General features: G+C 43.4%; 3 protein-coding genes across 3 annotated transcripts; 2 read left to right on the plus strand and 1 right to left on the minus strand.

Annotated features, from left to right (window-relative positions):
• Positions 1-523: 523 nt before the first annotated feature.
• Positions 524-14,548, plus strand: LOC105274755 (adenylate kinase 9). The gene is made up of 12 exons (XM_026973298.1): positions 524-669; positions 2,560-2,745; positions 3,609-7,618; positions 7,741-7,804; positions 8,987-9,114; positions 10,334-10,509; positions 11,379-11,456; positions 11,555-11,652; positions 11,741-11,881; positions 13,309-13,405; positions 13,648-13,770; positions 13,866-14,548. Exons 2-12 carry the CDS (start codon positions 2,561-2,563, stop codon positions 13,974-13,976), a joined length of 5,211 nt encoding a protein of 1,736 aa, XP_026829099.1. The 5' UTR covers positions 524-669; position 2,560; the 3' UTR covers positions 13,977-14,548.
• LOC105274753 (uronyl 2-sulfotransferase) lies at positions 14,299-18,230 on the minus strand. Its single transcript, XM_011331122.2, has 6 exons — positions 17,237-18,230; positions 16,390-16,590; positions 15,990-16,150; positions 15,764-15,838; positions 15,429-15,589; positions 14,299-15,327 (listed from the first exon to the last, which is right to left on the minus strand). The coding sequence occupies exons 1-6, from the start codon at positions 17,414-17,416 to the stop codon at positions 15,179-15,181; spliced, it is 927 nt and encodes a 308-aa protein (XP_011329424.1). The 5' UTR covers positions 17,417-18,230; the 3' UTR covers positions 14,299-15,178.
• Positions 18,231-18,306: 76 nt separating this feature from the next.
• Positions 18,307-22,449, plus strand: LOC105274752 (protein kintoun). Its single transcript, XM_011331121.3, has 4 exons — positions 18,307-18,921; positions 19,003-20,202; positions 20,276-20,703; positions 20,811-22,449. The coding sequence occupies exons 1-4, from the start codon at positions 18,397-18,399 to the stop codon at positions 21,202-21,204; spliced, it is 2,547 nt and encodes an 848-aa protein (XP_011329423.1). The 5' UTR covers positions 18,307-18,396; the 3' UTR covers positions 21,205-22,449.
• The last annotated feature ends 600 nt before the right edge of the window (positions 22,450-23,049 follow it).

Genomic DNA, 23,049 nt, shown 5'->3' on the forward strand with positions numbered 1-23,049 from the left:
CGATGACACGATTGTGGTTAGAACGAGATTGTTACCCTTGAGATATCACTTATCGATTGCTATTACGCGTCAACGCGCATTTTCGTCAGCGTTGTGCATCATGAACACTGTTGTACACTAAATAATTTACCAAACGACATGACAATCTCTCAGTACTCACGTGAAAGAAACGCGGCGCGACTCGCGTGATGAACCAGCGAATTCAAATTATCCATTAGAACTAGATAATTCTAGAGGCAATTCATTGCATAGCTTTTTACGTGTGACTTGTATCGATTACTAACGAGTTAATCACTAGGACTGCGTGCAGTTGGCACCTCAGGAGGCTGACTGTAATTACAAGATTCACTATAATTATTCTTAAGGATTTCTCTGCGCATTTGATTAATCGCAATTATCAAATTTGCAAAGAAACAGAAAAACAAACACTCCTGCGATATTCTCGGACAGTCGATAGTTCTAGTGGATTCTCATTAGCGGAACTGCATCATCGGCGGAGCGATTGCGCGCAACTTCACGTCGTATCTCGCCGGATAAGTGGTAACTCTGCATCCCGCGGACGGCCGGTCGAATCCGTGACGTCGTCTACGTGCTGTGCTCCTCTCGCGTGTGTTTCGTCACGTTGTGCAGTGATATTCGTATTGTGGCCACGTAACGCGGACCCACGAGGTATTTTTGAAAAAGTCACGATGAATGTCGCCTGCGGAACGAGTGCGGAACGTACCGTCTGCTTTAGTTTGTGGGCGACACGAGTAAAACGCATATGCGAGATAGAGAAAAAGTTTACAGAGGTTGCCAACATTGTAACGAGCCACGTGTTCGTCGTGCAATGCAAACGTAACCTGCGAACGAGGCAGACGTAACGTTCGTAAGTCGTAGAATTTCATTCGCAAGGACGCGGAAGCGTTTCGGCAAGTGATTACCCGGGAGCGAGTTAAGGTTAAGTTTTGCGGTGTAGTGTGTGGGTACTCGCTTCGTCCACCGGCTGTCGCGCGGCAGCACAGGTCAACGGCGCCGGCCGTGAAGATCTTTAAAATTCGCTCATGTTGCACAACGCGGACGAAAGATGCGTGTTAAAACGCGTAATAATAACCGATACGTAATTCGCTCGAGCTCTCAAACTCATTTTCTTTTTTTGTCTTCGAAACGAACTCGCGAAAGCTGAATTTTTGAATACTGGCAAAGACTCGATTGCGTTTGCGATGCGCCTATTACGATTTTGATGCACAAAACGAAAGCATTACGTTAGTAGAATTCCGAATTTTACGTCGTTATTTGTTATTTTTATATAACAGTATATGCGATAAACGGTAATGGAAACGAAGCGGTTGAATTTTCTTGCGCCGCTCACTCGGTTTGATTTTCCACGCATCGTTATCGACGTGAACTCATCATGGACTCTCCCTTCGCTGGACTATTTCGCGGATTCGTCGCGATTAACGGTAGCCCGGAGGCTTCGGGCTCAAATCTCGATCAGAGTGGCGCGTCTCCAAGAGATCGTCCATTAACCATGCATCTAGCAGCGATTCGCAAAGCGAGACGACGTCATAAAAGGGGAGGAACGGTCACGCCGCGGCGCCAAGGCGGCTCTCTCTCCAGGGCTTCTCTTGGACTCTCAGCTCTCTCTCTCTCTCTCTCTCTCTTTCGGGTAGCATCTTGCGGGCGGAACGTTTCTCCTCCGAGAGAGAGACGCTCCTCCATTATCGTAATTTGCAAATTTCCCTGGGACCGCGATGAAAAACGACAAAGAGGCGCCGTGGTTTCGCGTCGAAACGCGCGAGAGTGCAGCAAAACAGGGAGGGAAAGAAAAGAAGAAAAGACAGAGAGAAAGAGAGAACGGTGGAGGGCCGCTAGGGGTGGAAAGAGTTGAGGACGGGGAGGACGATGCGCGACGAGGAGAGGAGGAACAGGAACCGTGAGGACGGTGGCGGATTGGCGGCCTCGGGCGCGGTTGCGGATCCTCGGCGTGATGCCGGTGATTCGCGGCTCTGGTGCCCAGTAATCCCGGTGGTTCCCCTCCCCCCGCGCCCGGTCATATTCCTCTCCTCCCGCGCAACCCTCCCCGCGGTCTTTTGATGCGGTGCGGCGGCCCGTCGTATATACATCGGTGGGACGAAGGGGAAGGGGGAGGGGGAGGGCTCAATCTCGCGGTAAATACAGCAATCGCTCGCGATGTGCCGTCCGCATTAATATAATTAGTCACCGCGAGCGCTCGAGAGAACGATGCGAGCCGGTGAGCGGATTCTCTCTGCCTGCCCGCTTGCGCTTCGGGCGGCGCACGCACGCACACACACGCGAGATGTCTCGCAGCCGCGCGCGCTTAAGTATTTCGGGCGGATGCGAGTATCGGCGACGTGCACCTCCTCGGGCACCTCGGGTTACTTCTCGTCTACGGCGACAGACCAAGTTGCAATCTCCACGGCCGTTAGCTGATTACGCCTCGTACCGTGCGCTCTCGCTCGCGCGGGGCACTCGTTCCACATTGTTCTTTTACGGGAAGAATGTCGGGGGATCGAATATGGACACTCGACGTATTCATGCGACGTCTTGTGTTTCCAGCATGGCTCCAAAGAAAGTCGAGGAACCCGAGCGGAAGCCGCTTATTGGTCGCGTTGGCACCAATTTGAAAATGGGTATAGTCGGGATACCGAATGTAGGAAAGTCGACGTTCTTCAACGTCCTCACCAAGAGTCAAGCGGCGGCCGAGAATTTCCCCTTTTGCACCATCGATCCCAATGAAAATAAGTATTTTGACAGTGTTTTTATGCATGTGAAACCTGGGCGATTCCGTTAGATTTCGAATTGAACAACTTAAACCAATACATTTTCTCTTTCTGTTAATTTTAAATTATTTTATTGATCTAATTGTATCGTTTATATCAAGACATTATTATTTATATTTTGTTGATATGCAATTAAGCAAAATTCGTTACTTTAAATTTTACAGAATCGCCCAATTTATTTTGTATTATTTTATTGTATAATATATATTATTGTATACTAAAGTGATAATTTAATACAGCATGAGCGCGCACGTTAAATTGATATTGCACACTCACCGTTAATTATATTTAATATTCGCAAGAAACTATCGAGGAAGAAAAAGATTCTATTAATACAGAAGAATAATCAAGTTTCAAAAATAATTTTTCTTGCTCTGTTAAGAGTGCTTTGTTCATGAGTTTCTTCCTCGATAACTTACGTTTCCGATTAGTTGATTATATCCGGAGCGCGTAAAATTTACGGAACTTCTTCCATTCTCCAAAATAGAATACATACATGTATTCGTTCTCTAACATTTCTCTTGTCGTCATATGTTCTAATAAACTCGCAAATCAAAAACATCGATATTTCTTAGAGAGGTGAATATAGGAAAAGTACGATTTTTATGCTTTCAGAATTTTCTGTTTATTATCTTTGGAAACGGTTTAACGCGCGCGAACGGATATAACAAATTTAATATATAGATATGATTAATTAACATAGTGTGAGATCGTGATATGAACCATATATAACATAAATGACACAAAGATTTCGAGTTCGCTTGTTTAACCTTGCTTAGCTATACAGTTACAATATCAAATTTAATCATTTACGCAAGTTGTCTAAGAACAAAGTTATCTAAAGGAGAGGAACGTAAGAGTAAAAATGTGTGACAAGAAGGAGAACTTTCTGCAATCTGTCGGAGATGATTCTTATCGTGACAAACAAACAATTCCCGCACATACACCGTCTTCGATCGTATATCCAAAGGCATATTTGTATCACGCTTTCGCTGAAGATATACATCCGATGAAAAGGATCGATGCAGCATCTAACATTTTCAAAGAAGAAAGGTTTCTATTAGGCAGAAAACGTATTCAGGATTTTCAGACAGAAGACGAAGCTATGAGTCAATACCTGAGAAAAGAACCGACAAGCTTCATCATTTTCGGAAAACCAGGATTAGACCATATCGATGTAGCATCAGCGATCGCCGACACTTGGAACTGCATCTTAATTTCTCCCTTGACACTGATACGGCAAGAGATTGACATGGATACCGAGAAAGGTCGATGTATAGAGAGAATTCTGCGAGCCGGTGGATGCATTGGACCGGAAATCTTTATGGATTTGATACGGTGCAGGGTCAGAATGAGGGACGTCAGGCACAGAGGCTACGTCGTTGCGGGTTTGCCGTTGCTTCCACCGACCATAAGCTTCGATTCATCGCATTCTGTCTCAGACGCAGTCTCGGATAATTCAGAAATTTGCGGGAAAGCAACAGTTGAAACTTGCAAGCCACAAGAAGATCCGAATACGTCCGATAATTCAGGCTGCAAAACGCAGATTGATCACGAGCAACAAATTTCTCAGGTAGTTGATGAAATCTTTACCGTGTGGCCGATGAAACCTCTGATAATCATTTATCTTATGTGTCCGAGTGAAGACATTGCGAGTAAGTGCAGTCGCCGGTACATGGAAATCGGAACAGACAAAGCTGTCGAAGCGGAATCCGCGACGCAAGTAAATGAAGTTGAAGATGGAATTGAATACGACGTACAGGATCCTTCGTATGATTTTTCTGATATTACAAACAAAGACAAGAATGATAAAGATAAGCCTTATTTCATGAGACAAAGCTGCAGGAAGGAATACATTGAAGCAGAATGCTATCTTTATGAACAATTAGCATTACCAGTGATTGATAAGTGGATCCTCGCACACGATCCTCAACATGTAATCCGCGTGGACGGACGTAATTCTGTGCGATGGATACTCGAGATTCTCAAAACTCGTTTGTGCACTTTGGCGTTGCAACCATCGATTCTTCCGAAGCGAATGATCGAACGGCACGACATACATTTTGTGGAAACATCAGAGATGAACGATGAGCTTGCAGAAAAGTCTGTCGAAGAAGCTTTCGAGATTCTGAAGCGAAGAGAAATTGTGTCGCCTAGATTCCCCTGGGGACTATCCGCGTGGAAGTTTTACTGTCCAGTCAAGCTAGCTCAAGGACGAACCGTTAAGGGACTTCCGAAGCACGCGGTACGATTCCTGAATAAGATCTTTTTCCTTTCCTCGGGAGAAGCTGAGAACTTGTTCGTCGAGAATCCAAGAACGTTCTTGTCGTCACCGAATCCACGACCGATCTGTAAAATAGCAGTGTTCGGACCTAGATACGCCGGTAAATCAGAACTTAGCGCGCGATTGGCGAAAGATCTCGGGGGAGCAATCATAAATGTTAACGAGATTGTAGATGAATTTATTAAACAGCGCGAGGAATCTCAGACGTTACACGAGAACGATTCCGTCGTACAAGGTTTGCTAGATCACGCGGAACGTACACGTGACGAATCTATAGACATGTCCGTTGACGAAAAGGCCGATATCATTATACAAAATATTAAGAGTATACCCGATGAGATAGAAGATGATTTACGAAGAGACGGTGGATACATTGTCGATGGAATGTACGTGGACATCGAAGTCTGGCGAAAAGTTGTCGATGACGCCAACATTGTATTCGAGGACATTATCGTTTTGTTTGAAGAAGCGCCATATACTTATTTGTTAAATAAGTTGCACGGTTTCTTCCGTTCTGATTCAATAATGGACGCAGATCATGAAGAATTTCGGGAAAATGAGGAATGGGACTACCTCGAACACTTGACGCAATTTGAATCAAATTGGAAAACGTTTGAGAAGCAAATCTCAGAGTTTGGTGGAAACGTAATAAAGTGTAATCTCGCGGACATTAAAGATGTAGCACAATACGTAATAAACCACATCCGGCATCGTTTCAGCGCCATAGAAACTACTATAAACGCTAAAGAAGAGAATGAAGAGAATGAAAATTTAGACAATGCAGTAATTGTGAAAGAAAAAACGGATTTAGTTGACAAAGAATTTGGAAAAGGAGAACAGAAACATTCCGCATTTACGGTCGATCTTGAAACGGCCGAGCGACTTCTCGAATGTGGCTACTATTTTCTTAGCTCCTTCGGTCGATGGTGTCCCGTACAAATGTACACCAATGAGATACCGATTCAAATGTTTCTACCGATGAGGGCTCGCGGTCAGATTTTTCCCGTCGTTCATCATCCGTATATCTATTTTCTTGGCGGCGAAAAAGCATTCTCCGCGTTCCTAGACGATCCCTTAAAATGGCAAACTTTCGTCGCGCAGAATCTCTCTCTATCGCCTGTTCCGCTTCGAATCTCCATCATTGGGCCGCCAAACTGCGGTAAAACAACACTGGCAAATCGCTTCGCTGAAACATATGGTATGGAGGTAATTAATGCCGCAGAGGCGTTGCATAATATGTTGAAATATTACCACTGGTTAGAGTCGGTGCGAATAATCGAAGATCAGCTTCAAACGGGTCAGCCCGCTCGGATAGAATCCATAACGCGTGCCATCGAGATGTGCTGTCTAGGATTGCGTGCAACAACACAGGGTTATATCCTGGATGATTTTCCTTTTAGTCAAAAACAAGCTGAATTACTGGCTGTTCTAGGGATACAGCCGATGATCGTGCTCTATCTCAAGACGGATCTACAAGATTGTCGCGAATACTTCACACAAGATAACGACAACGCAAAAAGACCGCAGTACTTCTATGCCAACTTCCAGCGGCAATATTACGCCAGCGAGAAAGATCAAGCAAGTTTTCCAGACTGGCTGAAAAAGTTTTCGCAAAACCTAGTCGAGTTGGACGCAACTAAAAGCAAGTGGTACGTGTGGACTCACGCGGATCGCGCGGTGCGCTCGCGGTTCGCCGAGATCATGCTTTACCTTCGCGACGTGGACGTGGACAAAGTCCACCGTCTGAGATACATGTGTGTGTCACCGTTCGAGTTTCAAACGCGGCAAAGTCAGTACAAATCGTACTGTCCGGTCTGCTTGTCCTGCGGGAACATTCTCAAGACCTCTGGCGAGCTAGTGGACGCTGAAGGAATGGTTCAGTTCAGAGAATACTTTTACTGGATCTGCCCGCAACATCTGGATGCTTTTGTCAAGGATCCGTTGCAGTATCTTCCACCCAACAATGTCGCTCTTCCCGATGAATTACCTCGGATACTTTGGGAGACGGTCGACGCGGAGCACGCTTGCTGGGCGCGACGTCTTCAAGCCGACGGATTGTGTCTGGTAACTTACGTCGACAGCCTGCCGGACGATCGCAAGCTGATACAAGGTAGAGCTGATCTAGGTGTCATCTTCGCGGATAAGGTATATCTCTTCTGCAGCGAAGAGTGTCGCGAGAAATTCCTCGCGCAACCTGTTAAATATTCCAAAGTGAACATCACGGTTCCTCGCGAGATTACGCCAATCGATGTGCGGCGTCTGTCGGACGTTAGTTTCTTGAAGACAACGGTGTCGCGAATGTTGATCGAGGCTGTGAATCTGACCGTCAAGCATCGTCCGAAGATATTTGGTCTGTCGGCGGCTGCCAGCGCGGCGATCTACATCGGCGTTTACTTGAAGAGGCACAACATATCCGAGAGCGTGACCGAGGCGGATATTTATCAGAATGTGAATAATCGAATCACGAAAGAAGGCAGAATTATAGAGATTGTCACCGATACCATGAAGAGAAAGCTTAATCCATACGTGTCTTTACCGAAATATTGCAATTAAATCGCCTATTATGCGCCAACCGTTTACCTTAGATATAAACATCTGTATGTCTTTTTTTAAACGGTACATTCATTCCTACATCGTCTTAGAGCTTAATCTACATCTAATTTTCTTTTCCAGCACGTCGTGTTCCGGTACCTGACGCGAGGTTCGACTATCTCTGCGAATACTTTAAGCCAGCTAGGTAAGAAACAGCAGCGAACGTTCCTAAAATACGTTGACGTGGCGGATAAACGTGTACAGCAGGAATAAAAGCATACAGCACTGCCTAAAGATGCACCCTTGTGAAGGGAAACGAGTCGGAATAACCGGGGACACATTTCCATACTTCTTCGCTTTTATTCCCGCAAGACGGAGGAAGGAGAGAACGAGGAGTAGTGATCTGCAATGCAGATTGAGTCTGAATTCGTCCACGAAACGCCAAGTCCCTTATTCGTCGGCGCTGCACATTCTTTGCTCGCGTTGGCACGTGATGCGGCATCTGTAATGCGCGAACAACGACGATAGATCTTTAGATGAGACGACGCACACATCGAACAACGTGGCACATCGAATGACAAATTCGCAGATAGCATTTTGAATGTAATCCAACACCAACGATTGAGGAAATTCATTAGTCTCGAGTTGGCGTACTGCTTGATTGCGCCGGTTGATTGCAAGCCGCGTTTAATCGTGTCATTGCGAAGTGGCGCGTCCTCGTTACTTCGAGTCGAACAGTTAATAAAAACTGGCCGTTTCCCCTCGAGGTGGATTCTTCATACGCGAATAGCCTGATGTAAATGCCATGCTTGTCTTGCGCCAGATTCGTTGCAGGAATCGCGGCATTGAAAATGCGAAACAGCGCCGGATCAAAGAGCGGCCGATTCATCCGTGACTCTCGCCCGCCCTATTATCGTCGCGCGTTTCACGTCGTCTATGTCGGCCGACCCCGGGTGCCGGCACGTGTCGGATGATTCGACGATCCGTGATGAAAGCCGGCTAATACACCGTCTCCCTCCCGTCCTCCCCATCGCCTGGTTCGTCCACTTTCACCATCGCCTCCCTTCAAAGGCTAATTGTTTAATGAGCCCGCTGGCATTAGCATTTAAATACACCTCGTTGTCACTGTCGCCGTCCCTCGTTTCCATTCCGTGCGCGTGCATCGCGCGGCGCATGCCTTCGACCTTTAATCGCGATCATCAATGACTTCTGTTGCGAGGGAGCCGACGCGCGGATGCGGAAAGCGCGATCCGTCCTCGGAATAATGTTATGTCGTATCACCCGATTGATATTTGTATCAATTTCGACTACACAGGCCTAATACCATCCGATATTATTTTCTCTTGTCACTTAGCAGATATATTTAATTACAATTTTGTCTTTCTAGTAAAGTTCCCGCTTTCTTGCACGTGATGGACATTGCCGGACTGGTGAAGGGCGCCGCCGAGGGACAGGGCTTGGGAAATAATTTTCTCTCGCATATCGGCGCGTGCGACGGCATATTTCATCTTTGTCGTAAGTACGCTACTACTCGGCACGCATTATTTGTTGTCATTCGTTATCATCTTGATTAAAATAAATTAATTTTGTATTAATTCGTTTTAGCGCTTGCAAAAAAGTCGATTTTTCACGGAATGCGATGGTTTTGAGCGCGGAATTAGGATAAGAATTATTATGGAAAGAGAGAGAAGAGAACAAGAGAGGAATTTTTGTCGATGAGATCGAGAGATTAGTTATAATATTTATCTATTTTGCGTCCGTTGAACGTGCAATCGCGGATACAAATGTATTTTTACGACACATACGTGTACCCTGCTGACGTTACGAGCATGCGTTACGACTGTCGTTAACTATCTTCGTGGAAGCAGTTACATTAGTGTTCCTCGTTACATTAGTAGCCCTCGCAATAATCCGTATCGACCATCTCGCGCTTATCACTTAATAAAGTTTTTTTAATTTACGCGCTTAGCAATTATTTTTAATATAACGTAAATGCATGAAAAGATATGCAAGCACTTAATATTTCATAGAGTATTCATGGTCATATTTACAATTATGTGCTTATAATTTATATTCATTCATATATTTATCAGCGATAAACACATCTTTCTGTGCATTATGTTAGACACAATTATCAAATGCGTAAATCAAAAAATCTTAAACAAGATATATCTCGAGAAATTATATTGATTAATAGGTGGGTGAGATAATTTCACTACTTTTCACGATTAAGTGGAACACTGAACATAATCAAGAATGCGTGACGAGGTAATCCATCCCGTGAACGTTTACGGAGAGTCACGTAATCGTTAATAAAATCCGCGGCACACAATGCCTCCGCCGGGATCCGCAGAGATTGCGAGAACGTTAACCCGGGCGTTTTACTTCGCTATAATGTAACACATAGTAATTCACCAAAGCGGCTGCTGATTCGTCAGAGAGCACACGATCGCGTTAGGTATATATTACATTCGTACTGAGAATAACATTTCGAGGTAGTTTCGCCGGTTAATACGTCTTGGCAAGCCGCCGACAGGTGGTAATTTTTTCAATTAAACTCAACCCGGCAATCTTCGCGTGGCGGCGGCAGCGGTTCGCTTAAATAGTCGACATGCGAGCTTCTCGCGTCGAACCGAGCGTTACACAAGAGCGCTACGCTCCGGCTCCAGGATTTGTGCTTTGCGTTTTTTCGCTTTCTCGAGCGAAACCTTATTTATTTGTGACTTGCACACAGGTGCCTTCGAGGACGACGATGTCACCCACGTGGAGGGCGACGTTAATCCTGTAAGAGATCTCGATATCATCAGCGAGGAGCTACGACTGAAGGATGTGGAATTCTTAAACACGCATCTTGAGAAGCTCGAGAAACTCGTGATCCGCGGCAATGACAAGAAACTGAAACCTGAATACGTGAGTGTTGAATTATCTTGCATTTTATATTTTAATGAAATTTCCTCGATGAAAAATGCGCTTTTATAAAAATATTTTTTCGCCGATTAGAGAGGGAGACAGAAGATTGTTCTATTTTGTGAAAATTTTTATACATGAACTGTATGAATGATATATTTGTTTCATTCTTTGACAAACGTTATTTTTCAACTTGTTTAAATACTTCCTTTTTCAATTGAATTTCAATTTGAATTTCTTAGATCTAATATACTATTAATGATGAATTTAATTTATTGTTATCACTGCAGAGGTACAATTTAAAGACCGAAATATCAATTCAGTACCAATGTTATCGACCTCGTCGCAAATATTACGAAGAACTTTACATTTTTTCCCCTCGATCTATAATATTCATATACAACGCATGAACGTGTATCAACAACGTACAGTTGCAGCAATCTTTCTTTGTCAGGGTAACTACCAAAATTACCGAGGAAATTAAGAGAACGCGGGCGAAGCAAGGCTTCCCGGAACGAGTCGATCGTCGGATTACCCTCCTTTCACGGATTGACCCACTGCAATTACCGATCTCCCCCTCGTTCTCAACTTTGCAATTTGGCAAAAGTTTTGAGGATTCGGAGTTACCTTTTCGTCCTTTCCCGGCGGAACTAATGGGAACGCGCGCACGCGGCTAGCCAGCTACGATCCTCTAATCACGATTCGATCGCGAAATTATCCTGCTCGATAGCCCGTGCTCGTGCATCCGGGCGAGATCGATGAATGACGACGGAGTAGCTTGATTGCTCAGAAATGAATGACGTTACGCAACAAAATGCATGTGTGTGTGCTCTCAGGATTAAATGGATATCTCAAATCTGTAATTTTCGCAGGACACGCTTCTGAAGGTAAAGAGCGTTCTGCTGGATGACAAGAAACACATCAGGTTCGCCGACTGGAGTGCCAACGATGTGAGTCTACGAATTTTGCATACTGTTTCTCTCATTGTTCATTAAAATTAAAAATCTTTTTCTTAAAAGAATTGTTCTAATGTTCTGTAATTTTTCAGATTGAAGTACTCAACAAATATTTGTTCCTCACATCAAAGCCAATTATTTATTTGGTGAATCTCTCAGAAAAGGATTACATACGCAAGAAGAACAAGTGGTGAGTGTGCAATTTGAGTAACGATCGAACGCGTGTGTTATTCACGGCCTCGTCGTGCTGATTGTAATTTGCGAAATTTTTGTAACAGGTTAATCAAAATAAAGGAATGGGTGGACAAGAACGACTCGGGCGCGGTGTTGATCCCCTTCAGCGGCGCCTGCGAGAACAAGATCCTTGACATGGACGAGGCGGAGCGCGCAAAATACTTCGAGGAACACAAAGTCACCAGGTTGGTATCAGCTTCCACGCGCGGGCCTTTATAACGATTATTACCTTTACCCTATAAATGTTTGCGGCTTGTGTTGCCGCGTTGTCGCACCCGCAAATAAGAGGGTCCAGGCTCCGCGTCGCTTACCGCCGCCTTAAACTTGGAGAAATTCGGTAGTTCGCCCCGGCATACGTCGCTGGTTGCCGGTCGGCGACGGAGTGCCGCAAGATTGCAGGGGAAAAAAGGCCGTGCGTTCATAAAAATCCGGCGAGCACGGCTTTCGTCCCCCTCGACGAAGTTCGGGTTCCCACATTTAGCTATGCACCGGAGTTATCCTCTAACGGTAATAATAATGGTGGGGCCCGGTCGGCGTCTAGACTCCGTCCCACTCTCACCACGTGGGACGCAGGGACTAATAAAAACCGTGGCTGCTCCAACGCGGCGCATTATATTTTTTTACGAACGGCTATTCAAATTCTTGCAAAATTGCATAAAAACCCCTCCCGCCCTCGCGGGCACGTCGGCATGACCGGGGAGGTGGGTGGAGCGCGGTGTAATCGGTGGACGGTTCGGTAATTCGATTGGTTAGTGGGTCATTCGTGCCCCGGGGCGCGCGTTGCACACACGTGTAAATTCATGTGACTTGCACACGATCTAGTTGCCTCTTGATTCAATTTCATGAATTTCAATCGTGCCATGTAACGCGTAGCTATCACATGATGTGATAATTAGAAAGATTATTTAGTTATGCTATTAGTTGTGCGGCTGCAGCATTTAAGTGAAATATTATATTAATGCAATGTAATATTTCAGCAAGCATGATCCATTACTGGCTTTACAGATATAGATTTTACTATTTAAATATCCGAGAGAAATAGTTATAAACTGGACTATGTGAAATGAGAGATGTCCGTATCTGGTATTTCCTGCAACGCACACCGCTCATTATTGCCCGCTTGGAATCTCGCGACGGCGACGGATCGAACATCCGTGATACCTAAGTTTGCCTAATGATCGGGGGATACAAACGAAGGGACGAAAGACACCATGATTTTATTTTGAGACCGCAGATAACTGAGGCGTCGGGGAATAGGTCCCCGCTCCGTAGTCAGAATGATAAAATTGCGGTATTAAGTCGTTCGGCTTTATGTGTATTCTCTGAACTCTCGAACTTTTCGTCGGGCCCACCGCGCGTTGGACCGCTCCACTTGCGCTAACCCGTCATTAGACGATATTTGGGCCCGAGACAATCTTATTCCACAATGCGCGGCGCTTTCGGACACCTCTCGTTCCGACCGCGAGCGCACCTTACCTTTTCCTGATCCGCAAAAGTGGAAATTTTATAATACATCGGTGGATCGTTTACCTAATTTTCTTTGTCTTGGTATATACATATTATTTTAATAAGAAAGCATCCGATTAATTTGATATATTTTTCTTTTATCTAGTGCGCTCGACAAAATTATCGTACAAGGATACAAAGCGTTACAGTTGCACTACTTCTTCACGTCTGGTCACGATGAAGTTAAAGCATGGACAATTCAAGTAAGTGCAAATTATAATATAAAAAAATCATACATTCATAAACATGGTAAAATTTCATATTAATATTAATTATGATTTACATAAAAATCTAAAAATTTTGTATGAAATAAATTTTGCATTAAATATTTGTATTATTAATTAAATTTCGCATGAGGAGAATCTATACGTGTAATTATGAATTAAACTTTCGATATATTTAATGTTGTAATAATATTTAATAACATGCATCGCTCGTTTTACAGAAAGGCACGAAAGCGCCCCAAGCTGCTGGAAAAATACACACGGACTTCGAAAAAGGATTTATCATGGCAGAAGTGATGAAATTTGATGACTTCAAAAACGAGGGCTCGGAAGCAGCGGTGAAGGTATGCAATTTAATTTTGATTAATCAAACGTAGCGTTTCATGATTCATATTTATTTCTTTATTTATTTTTCACATGGTTTTCGTTTTGCTGTCAGGCCGCTGGAAAATACAGACAGCAAGGACGTAATTACGTGGTCGAGGACGGCGATATCATCTTCTTCAAGTTCAACGCAGGTGCCGGATTGAAAGACGCAAAGAAGAAGTGATGGCACGCGTTCCTCATGTTGTTGCTCGTCCATCTGTACATCAACATGATCCTGTTATCCTGGTGCGCACGTCCGCGCGTCGTCGATCAATCCAGTTCGCTCCTAGATCCTCCCTGACTATCTCGTTTGTAACACAGCACGTGTACACGTGTCAAGTGACACGGCGATAGTAACAATTATTTTTATATTAATTATGTATTGTCTTTTATAGACTCGATCGTTCTCGTGATATATGTTCGACATTTTATCGGGAATGATTCAATTTTCTTCTTGTTCAAATCACGCGAAACGCAAGTATCTATCCGATATTGCCTTCTATGAGCTACGCAATATCACGGCGTAGAAAAACAAAAAAAAACAACGCTGCATTTTCACATTTGTCGTTACTGTACATAAGTAGACGTTTTAAGTCGTGTTCTGCATTTTGTATCTTTGGTGTGAAAATGTACGAAGAAAAGAAAGAGAAAGAGGAGGAGAAGAAGAAACGAAGGGGAACGACGTGCACGTAAAACATTTCTTTGTACTCTTCTGTATTTATTCGATCTATTACAATAGATAGACGTACGATGGTTGTAATGGTTTCGCGGTTCGCATTTTATCCCGTTCTAAGGTATACCCACTCTCCAAATGAAATATTACGTTAAATCGATGAAAGTCAAGTACACCGAGTGCTAGGAATACTGCAACATGTGAAAGTTGTGCACAATTGCGACGCAGCGTGTGCATCGTGTCTAGATATTCATTTATTCATGACTCGGGACGGCCTCTAACAGACTTTAGTGTCTACAAATAGTTTACAGTAACTGAAAGATGAAACAAAGCTTAAAAATTACCAACGATTCACATAACTTGAGTAAGAAAAACATAATTCTAAATATTAACCAACGATCACGGTGCACGAATTTCTAAACACGATTCGCATGTAATAAAAATTGTTGCAACTTCATTTGCATTAAATCACATCAGGTGACGTCACCGTGACGACTTACCCTCTACGTTTGAAGTACGTTAGTTGTGCGAACGATCTCTAGATGGCACGAGAAGCTCAATCTGTCTCTTTGGCGTATAATTGCAAAATCATAATCCCTAAAAGTCGTTTTTGTTATCTCTTGATTTTTTCCAACGCAAAAAACTCGCGACGTTCGCGCGGTTCGCGTTAATTGTCACTTTGAACGTTAATTTCGCTAGACGCATGCACACTCTCAACCACTATTGAAAACTTTATCGAGTAATCGGGACTTCAACCACTGATAAAATTCCACCTCTTGCACAAGTGCTCTCCTTAACGACGCGTCCTTAATTTGTAGTTTTAAAGTTAACGACGAGGCGGGTAGATGCTTCTCCTTCGGCCCTATGCAGAAAAAAAAACAACTATAGCAAGAGAGACAGAACTGTTGTAATGAATATCGCGCAGCTTGAATGGTAAATAAGTGAAAAGAAAAATATACGTACGAAATTGTTCATAGATGCGAGTAGCGCCCTTAAAAAAATATGGAAACTCGGCCGCGAACGCAATCAGAGATTCCTCCAAGTAATCCAGTATGCCAACAACGGGATACCATCGAATTACATTCGATTTGGCCTGTTCCAGTGCCCACGTGTTATTTCGTTCCCTGGAGGAAAATACGCACCACGTTAAAATCGATGAGCACTATTTTACCTCGCAAAAATATTTGTCATTCTCACTCGGTGCCCATGCGGAAATTGACAAGAAAGCCTTTTGGCGATGCTGCATTGTGCACGATTGTAATGTATGTTCTTTTAGATGGTGACAGACATGTACTCACATGCAGCGCGGTTCCTGTCCGCAGAAATGAGATACAGCTCCACGATTGAGCAGACCTTCCTCTGCTTTTTCGTACCTGGGACATGTCGGAGCAACATCGTTATCCTCTGATGGTTCAATAATTCTCTTTCCTACTTACGTTAATATTTTAATATTTTTATGTTAGTTTATTTTATTTCAATATTTAGTTGACAGTAATATAAATATTACGAGGGACGCTATTATACCTTCCCCACATTCGAGGATCCAGAGGATCTCTCACCAAAGATATAAAAGTGGGCCCCTGTCGTCCGAATTTCGAGAAATTCAGGAATCTCACCGTCCCATCGAAAGTCAAGGGAATCGCTTCTTGCCTGACGATACTCGTAATTTCTTCCACCAATAATTCCTGCCAAATATTGCGAACGTAATCTTCTAATTATGATTTTATGGATGAGATTAATTAATATCATCAGTAAATCAAAATGTATCGCTTTCTGCTTTTAATTTTTTTCCATATTTTATAAGATATTAAATTAGAAGTAAAATTGAAAGAATTAAAACAGAAAGCATACTTTTCAATTATTCGCGAGAAACTTGTTAATCGCTGAAGCTGAAATGGTTGAACAAGCGTTTCATCAAACTCACTTGTTGTAACGTGGATAAAAGCCCATGATCGTCCGGTGGCAGACGTACATGTTTGAAGGCGTTATATCCCTGCAAACGCTGCAGGATCAAGACCATCAGTTCGGCGCCTGTACCAGGTATACGTGTTAGCATGAGGACATGCTTGTACCTATACGGTAAGCCACCCAATTCGGCGAGGGAAGGCGTGACGTACCGTTGCGCCTATAATGATCAAGATAATTATTTAATTATTATCGTATTATTTCTCATAATTCCTATTCCTGCTTGCAATATGCGAGTAAGAATGTATAGATACGTTAATGCACATATTTTACTTTTTTTAGAAAGCTCGGTGAGACGCATGCACGCGTCACAAAGCCATTCATATCGCAATTAATCCTGCATTATTGTGTGAATCACGTGAGATGTTCGGTGAATAGCAGTAATGCGAAACCCGCGATGATGCGCTTTCGCCGCATCGTACACGTCCCACACTCGGAGAATGCATTTTCACATTGCGCAAGCATGTGCCACTTCCAGCACGTTGCACCGAAACTCGACAGGCCACATTGAAGAGTGGACGTAATTAAACGCGGATGCAGATTGAGATATATGTGGTTCGGTAATGCGCGTCTCTGCGCATTTGATGTGTGATTGAAGACATATCACAAACACGAGCGTTAAAAAAACGGAGCACATCTTCCAAAAGCTCAAGTATATAAATATCAAACGCGACAGATTTTTTAAAAAGATTTTTAAAATTTTTACAAAATTGTTAAAAAGCAAATTTTCGAAATGGCAAAATTTAATGCAATTTGCAATTGGCAGATTTAATCGACACGCCCCAAGTCTTTCTTCTTAGCTTCACCTGGCTGCGAGCGAGCGACCCATCACCGGCACGTGACTCTTCCTGCTCCTTGAACGTGCTGCGTCCTTCGGTGATGCGCGACGGCACCAGCAGCTCCGCGGACGGTCTCGTGCTCAGAACGATGAAGACCACCGTCAGGCATGTCGACAGCAGCAGCAAGAGATTGCGATTTCGACGCATTTCTCTTCTTTTCGTTTCTTTTTCCTTCAAACGAACACGTCGACCACTCCCGATGTCATCTCCTTCGGACCACTTTTATCCGCGAGAGATATTCTCCGCACACCTGGATCACTGAGACTGCTGAGAGATCGCCCATCGAGTTACTGAGGAGAATGTTAGTGGGTCAGACTGCACGAACTGCGAACTGATCCCCACATCTTCGCCGTAGCCTACGACCCCCACCGGCCGACCGATCGGGTGAAACGCAACATTTCACTTTCCAATGCATGCTGCACGAGTATCTCGAGTTCAAACTATAGCGTCTAACTGTGTCTAACTTCAGCGAAGCGATTGTTCCGGCTGAACGATGCTGCGAAGCAAAGAAATCGGAAAACGTCCACCGTTTCGATCGAGTAATTGAATATTTCCGTAAGATAAAGGAATAACGAATCTCTCTACTTCCCTATCACCCTTTACCTTCCCTTAAAAAAATCTTAATGCAAACAAAACTCGAATGACGTGGAAAAGCGTTCGCGATCGAATTGAATATTTCTGTAAGTCGAGGAATAACGAATCTCTATCTTTATTTTAAAAGATTGTTAACACAAACGAAAGTTAATTGCAGCACCTTCTACATTTTAGAAACTTAATCGAGATTGTAACACATTCTCTGAATCGAATCGGCATTGCCGATTCGGCAAGCGATCATCGAAGCTTCGAGGAGTGCAATCGGGAACTTGTCGCGTGTCTGAGCGATCGCTCTGACTTGCATTCGTGACAAAACGGATCGGCGAAAGAACGAGCGAAAGATCTTGGACGACGTAGCGTGCGGCATTTAAAAGCGGTCGCGGCAAGCCACACGGCACATCAAAGTATCAAACGGCGCCTCGAGCAGTCGCCGGCCGGTGCGGTGGCGCGGCGAACCACGTGCTGGGCGTTCTTCGCGATCTTCCAGTAGCGACGGTCGCGACGGATCTATTTGTAAACACGTACGACGTAAGATGGACGTGTACGAGACTCGCAAGAAAGACTGGGAGGATTTGGATGTGACGCGAGACGAGCTGAGGAACATAACCGAGTGCCTGAAGAAGGAGGAGTTTCGCAAGTTGCTGATCGAGTACGCGGAGGAGGTGACCGATCCGGACAATCGGAAGATCTACGAGAAGGAGATCACCCAGCTCGAGAAGGAGCGAGGAGTGGACGTGACGTTCGTTAACCCCGAGCCCGGTTACGTCATAAAGACCAGCGTGAACGGCGACAGCAAGTGCTTCCTGAATATCAGCAAGAACGAGATCGTCGCGCGACCCACCAGTCAGCCGTCCTACGAGCAAGGCCACCGTGGTCTGCAGTGGTCGATTCCGTACACGCTGATACCTCCTCGCGATGACCTTGACAAGAAGAACGTGCGCTGCATGGTGTTCGACGTGGTCTTCCACCCGGACACCATCTACCTTGCGTCCAAGAACGCCCGATTCCGCGAGATCGTTAATAACACAGCGATGGACGGTGTGGAGAGTAATTTCAAGGTATGTACTTGCATCGAAGACTGTGCGTTACATTTTTATTTCAATTGCAGTTATACATCATCTTGATTGATGTTTCATTAGGTGAAACTGGACAGAAAGAACCTCAAGTTTCCCAAGATCAGTTTCAAGGGAGTGTCCTATCCTACGGTGATAAGGAAACCTTCAAAGGAGCCACCGAAGGAGCCAGTGGATATGGAGCCAGAAATTTATCAAAAAATAATGGCAAGTTACGACGAGAACCGGGAGAAGCATTTTAAGAAGAAGGAAGAGAAACCGCAGCGTGCTGCACCAGCTACGACGTATTACCAAAACAAACAAGAGAAGCCTATGAGTGAAAACTACACCACACCCAAGTTCTTCATAAAGCATCAGTCCGACATCGAGATGGAGGATTTTGTATTGAGCAATGATGCAAAGATGTATGCCGCAGTTCCGAAGAAACTGGCGATCACCATAGACTTGCCGTTGTTGAAAAACGCCAGTGACGCAACGCTCGACGTACAGGAAAAATCTCTTACTGTGAAAAGTGAAAAACCTGCCAAGTATCTGCTGAATCTACCACTGCCGTACCCTGTAGACGGGGATAACGGAAACGCTAAGTTTGATTCAAAATACAAGAAATTAATTGTAACATTGCCGGTTGTTCGACTACCAGTGCCAATAACGGAGAACGGAAACAGAGCGGACAGCAAAATTGAGTGCAATCAGAACAGTCTTATAGTGGAAGAATCCAAAAATGGGGAGAATTTCTTCGATAGCAAAATCGAGTTAGTAAAAGAGTGCGAAAGGGTGTGCGAAAGTGAAAATTCTGACAAAGCGAGTGAGGTAATAAATACATGCGAAAACACTGCTTTACGGACTAGTGATACGACAGCGGTTGTCGACGCATTTATGAAACCTAGTGTTAAGTATAATCTTCCCGCGTACGCTTGTAATATTTACAATAATCAGTTAGTCGTTACTATAAACGTGAAAAACGTGAATCCCAATACGGTACGCCACAAAATTCTAGATAGTAACGTAGGGATACATATCTTGCTGACATCATTAGGTGCCGGATTCTTTCCGCAATATTATTCGTTGTGTCTTAAAATAGAAAACGGCTGTGTCGAACCGGAAACTCTGATGATTGAACCGTGGGATAATAATGTCATATTTAGCATCATCGTGAAGGATGTTGACAATGTAAAGCAATACTTTGTTGGAGTAGATACAGAATTTATGGAAGCGAAAGATCTTCCTACAACAGCATTATTTACGAGCAGGATCAAAGAATTAATGGTAAGACACTAAAATATATTTATTTGTAAATTTCTAAGAGTTTTTTTCTGACCAGTGTTTAATGTCTTTGTAGGCGCTTCCAGCAGACGAGCCGCAGGTTGAAAGACAAATCTCTGTGCAATCGCAAGACGATGGCGTCGTTATAAATATTCGTTCAAATCAGCAGGATTCTGATGACGAAGAGGACCAGCAAGAGGAAAAGCAAGTTACGATATTGCAACAAAGGCGCATGGAGAAAGCTCGCTCGGTTTCAGAAAGCAGCGGTGACGAATTGGCAAGCAGCAGTAGCAGCGCGAGGCACTCGAAGGGGATACTGAAGTCGCATCGCGCCCGTAACTTCTCGCGATCGGTGTCCGAGTCGAGCGCCGATGAAGCGAGCCTTCCTGCATCGTGCACGGATTATCATTACGATTCCGTACACGACATTAATTCCGAATCGGATTGCTCCAGTTTGAAGAAAACGGTGCGATTCAACGACGTGGTTTCGCGGCAGTTGTTCAGGTATTGTAACAAATCTGACGAGCTGACGTGGATAAGTATGAATAAACGTTCGTATAACTCCGTATAATTTATTAATAAATCATATAAATGATGTTATCGTTTTGTAGATCCAACTCGAGCATTCTTGGACAGCGCAAGAAGAACCAGCGCAAACTGCGAAACAAGAAACGGGCGCACGAACGCCGAATGAGCGAGAGTGAAAATTCCGAGACCGAGGAGCGGGACAAGTACAAGGCGCACTACAAACGTCTTACGAGCAACGAAGCTTCTGAAAGCGTGAAGCCTATACTTGCTCGCGATAAACATTCGCATCAGCAAAGAACCGCTAATATTGAGATCGCAAAATCTAATACGAACGACAAGCATCCTTCGCATAAACGTAAATCCAGCTTTGAGGAAAAACCTATCGAAGACGTGCAGACCGAAACGTCGAGTAAAGACACGAAGGATGGGGTTCAACTGGAATTTAAGAATGATCTGATATTTGACCTCGATATGTAAATTAAGAACGCATAATGTGATTCGGCCCGTCGTTGCAATTGTTTCAATATTACGAGTATGAGACGTTAAATTCACATTTAAAGTTAGTTATTTTAAGGTTTAGTGTTAGTTACAAACATAAAGTGAGAATAATAATTTTCTAGTGCGCTGTTAGCGTAGAGATAGTAGTCGAGGGATGAACTGAAATTGTCTTTAACTGACCTAGATTAGCGATAAGCATAGAGCATGGAAAATAATTTAAATTAATATATTGGAAAAATTGTTTAATATTGAGAATTACAGTGAACTCGCGAGGAACGATTATACTAATGTACATCGATTATGGTGATAATATCGTCGTGATAATAAGATCGTGATATCAAAATTGTTCTGAGATTTGAATCTCGTAAAATTATATCTGGTAAAATTATATCTGGTAAAATTATTGCGTTAAATTACTGAATCGCAAGCAAAAAGAGATGTTTCCCTTTATATATGCATGTTGAATATTACTGCCATACAATATATGAGATTTTTATTCTCGGATAATACTTTATTACATCATGAGCGATACACTGATAAATTGCAAGTACTTTACAATAGAAATATGCATTTCTAATTCAGATCGTATCGTGTGCATTTACGCAAAAGTATGTTCAGTGGGCGCGATATACGGTGCTTTCGTTAGACTTGCGTGTCACTATACAGACGCATTGCGACAAACTTGCCGAAAGATAACATGGAGACAAAAATGAACGTTTCCCTTCAAGAATTAATATTTCACAGAATTTCCGATGCGAAATATTCTATTCCGTATACTGTTCAAGTCTAAATACTGTATTCTCTTGGGATAAGGAGAATTTCAAAACTTGTTTTTATTTAAAGAAGATTTGTTAAAACATGTCGCAGAAATCATGATTCCTATCAAATAGGCTGGTTTTTCTGGCGATGTTTACCGATTTTGTATCTTGTAATCAAATGTACATAATTATTTCGATCAGGTAATCGATGAATACATTTCTATATATACATATATATATATATATATATATATATATATATATTTATGGCGAAATGTTTTATATATTATGCGCTCTTGGCACGTTCCATTCTTATGTTGTATACTGTGTTACGCTTAAGAATTTTTACTGACGAGAGAGCAGTTCATATATATGTATACATATATATGAGTATGTTCACGTTGCAACAATATATTCCTGTAGTAACATAATATGAAACTGGAATAAACGCAAATGCAAACACTTGGAGATCAGATAATCTATCGCTACTGCTTGGGACCGTTTATCGACTGCGATATTACAAAAAACAGGAGGGATTATTTTGAGAAGCATTCTGTGAATCTTTATTTAGCATTGATTTTTCTCATTTGCAGTTCCATGTTTTGTTCAAACTAAATTTTTGAATAAATGTTTATTATGTTATAGATGTCTCTTAAAATTCAGAATGCTCCTTCTGAAATATTACATATATTCATATTAAATATTACACAAAGCGAATTCTGATTTCTAAGGGGAACCGATACAGGCACGCGGTTTTATTCTTAGAATTGCCAATTGTGTAGCGCTCGAGTTCCCGAAGCGTAAAATGTTATCTGCGCCACCGACACCTGCCACGAAGATACCAAAACCGGTAGTCTATTTAAAGAAAATTCTCGATTGAGAGACATGTCGCAGGTATCAACTCGATCTGGCGAATGCGGAGGATCGATCGCACGTCGCGGCCGCGTATCCGCGGTACGTCGAACAACATCGGCGGGCCGTGCAAAGCCGTGACACGACGTGAAAAGCAAGACCACAGGGCAACATTCGCGCGACTGCGAAACGCGATCGTAAAAGTAGGACACGG

The sequence above is a fragment of the Ooceraea biroi genome, chromosome 10 (genome assembly GCF_003672135.1).
Source record: "Ooceraea biroi isolate clonal line C1 chromosome 10, Obir_v5.4, whole genome shotgun sequence".
Lineage (NCBI taxonomy): Eukaryota > Metazoa > Arthropoda > Insecta > Hymenoptera > Formicidae > Ooceraea > Ooceraea biroi.

Excerpts from the sequence above, each read along its gene's own strand:
- LOC105274753 (XM_011331122.2), bottom strand. The coding sequence starts at position 17,416 with ATGCGTCGAAATCGCAATCTCTTGCTGCTGCTGTCGACATGCCTGACG. Across the intron at positions 16,151-16,389 it reads TTTTATCCACGTTACAACAA|GAATTATTGGTGGAAGAAAT; the intron begins GTGAGTTTGATG and ends AATATTTGGCAG. Across the intron at positions 15,328-15,428 it reads TCGCATCTATGAACAATTTC|GGCCGAAGGAGAAGCATCTA; the intron begins GTACGTATATTT and ends TTTTCTGCATAG.
- LOC105274755 (XM_026973298.1), top strand. The coding sequence starts at position 2,561 with ATGGCTCCAAAGAAAGTCGAGGAACCCGAGCGGAAGCCGCTTATTGGT. Across the intron at positions 11,882-13,308 it reads GAGGAACACAAAGTCACCAG|TGCGCTCGACAAAATTATCG; the intron begins GTTGGTATCAGC and ends TCTTTTATCTAG. Across the intron at positions 13,406-13,647 it reads TTAAAGCATGGACAATTCAA|AAAGGCACGAAAGCGCCCCA; the intron begins GTAAGTGCAAAT and ends CTCGTTTTACAG.
- LOC105274752 (XM_011331121.3), top strand. The coding sequence starts at position 18,397 with ATGGACGTGTACGAGACTCGCAAGAAAGACTGGGAGGATTTGGATGTG. Across the intron at positions 18,922-19,002 it reads GTGTGGAGAGTAATTTCAAG|GTGAAACTGGACAGAAAGAA; the intron begins GTATGTACTTGC and ends ATGTTTCATTAG. Across the intron at positions 20,203-20,275 it reads GCAGGATCAAAGAATTAATG|GCGCTTCCAGCAGACGAGCC; the intron begins GTAAGACACTAA and ends ATGTCTTTGTAG.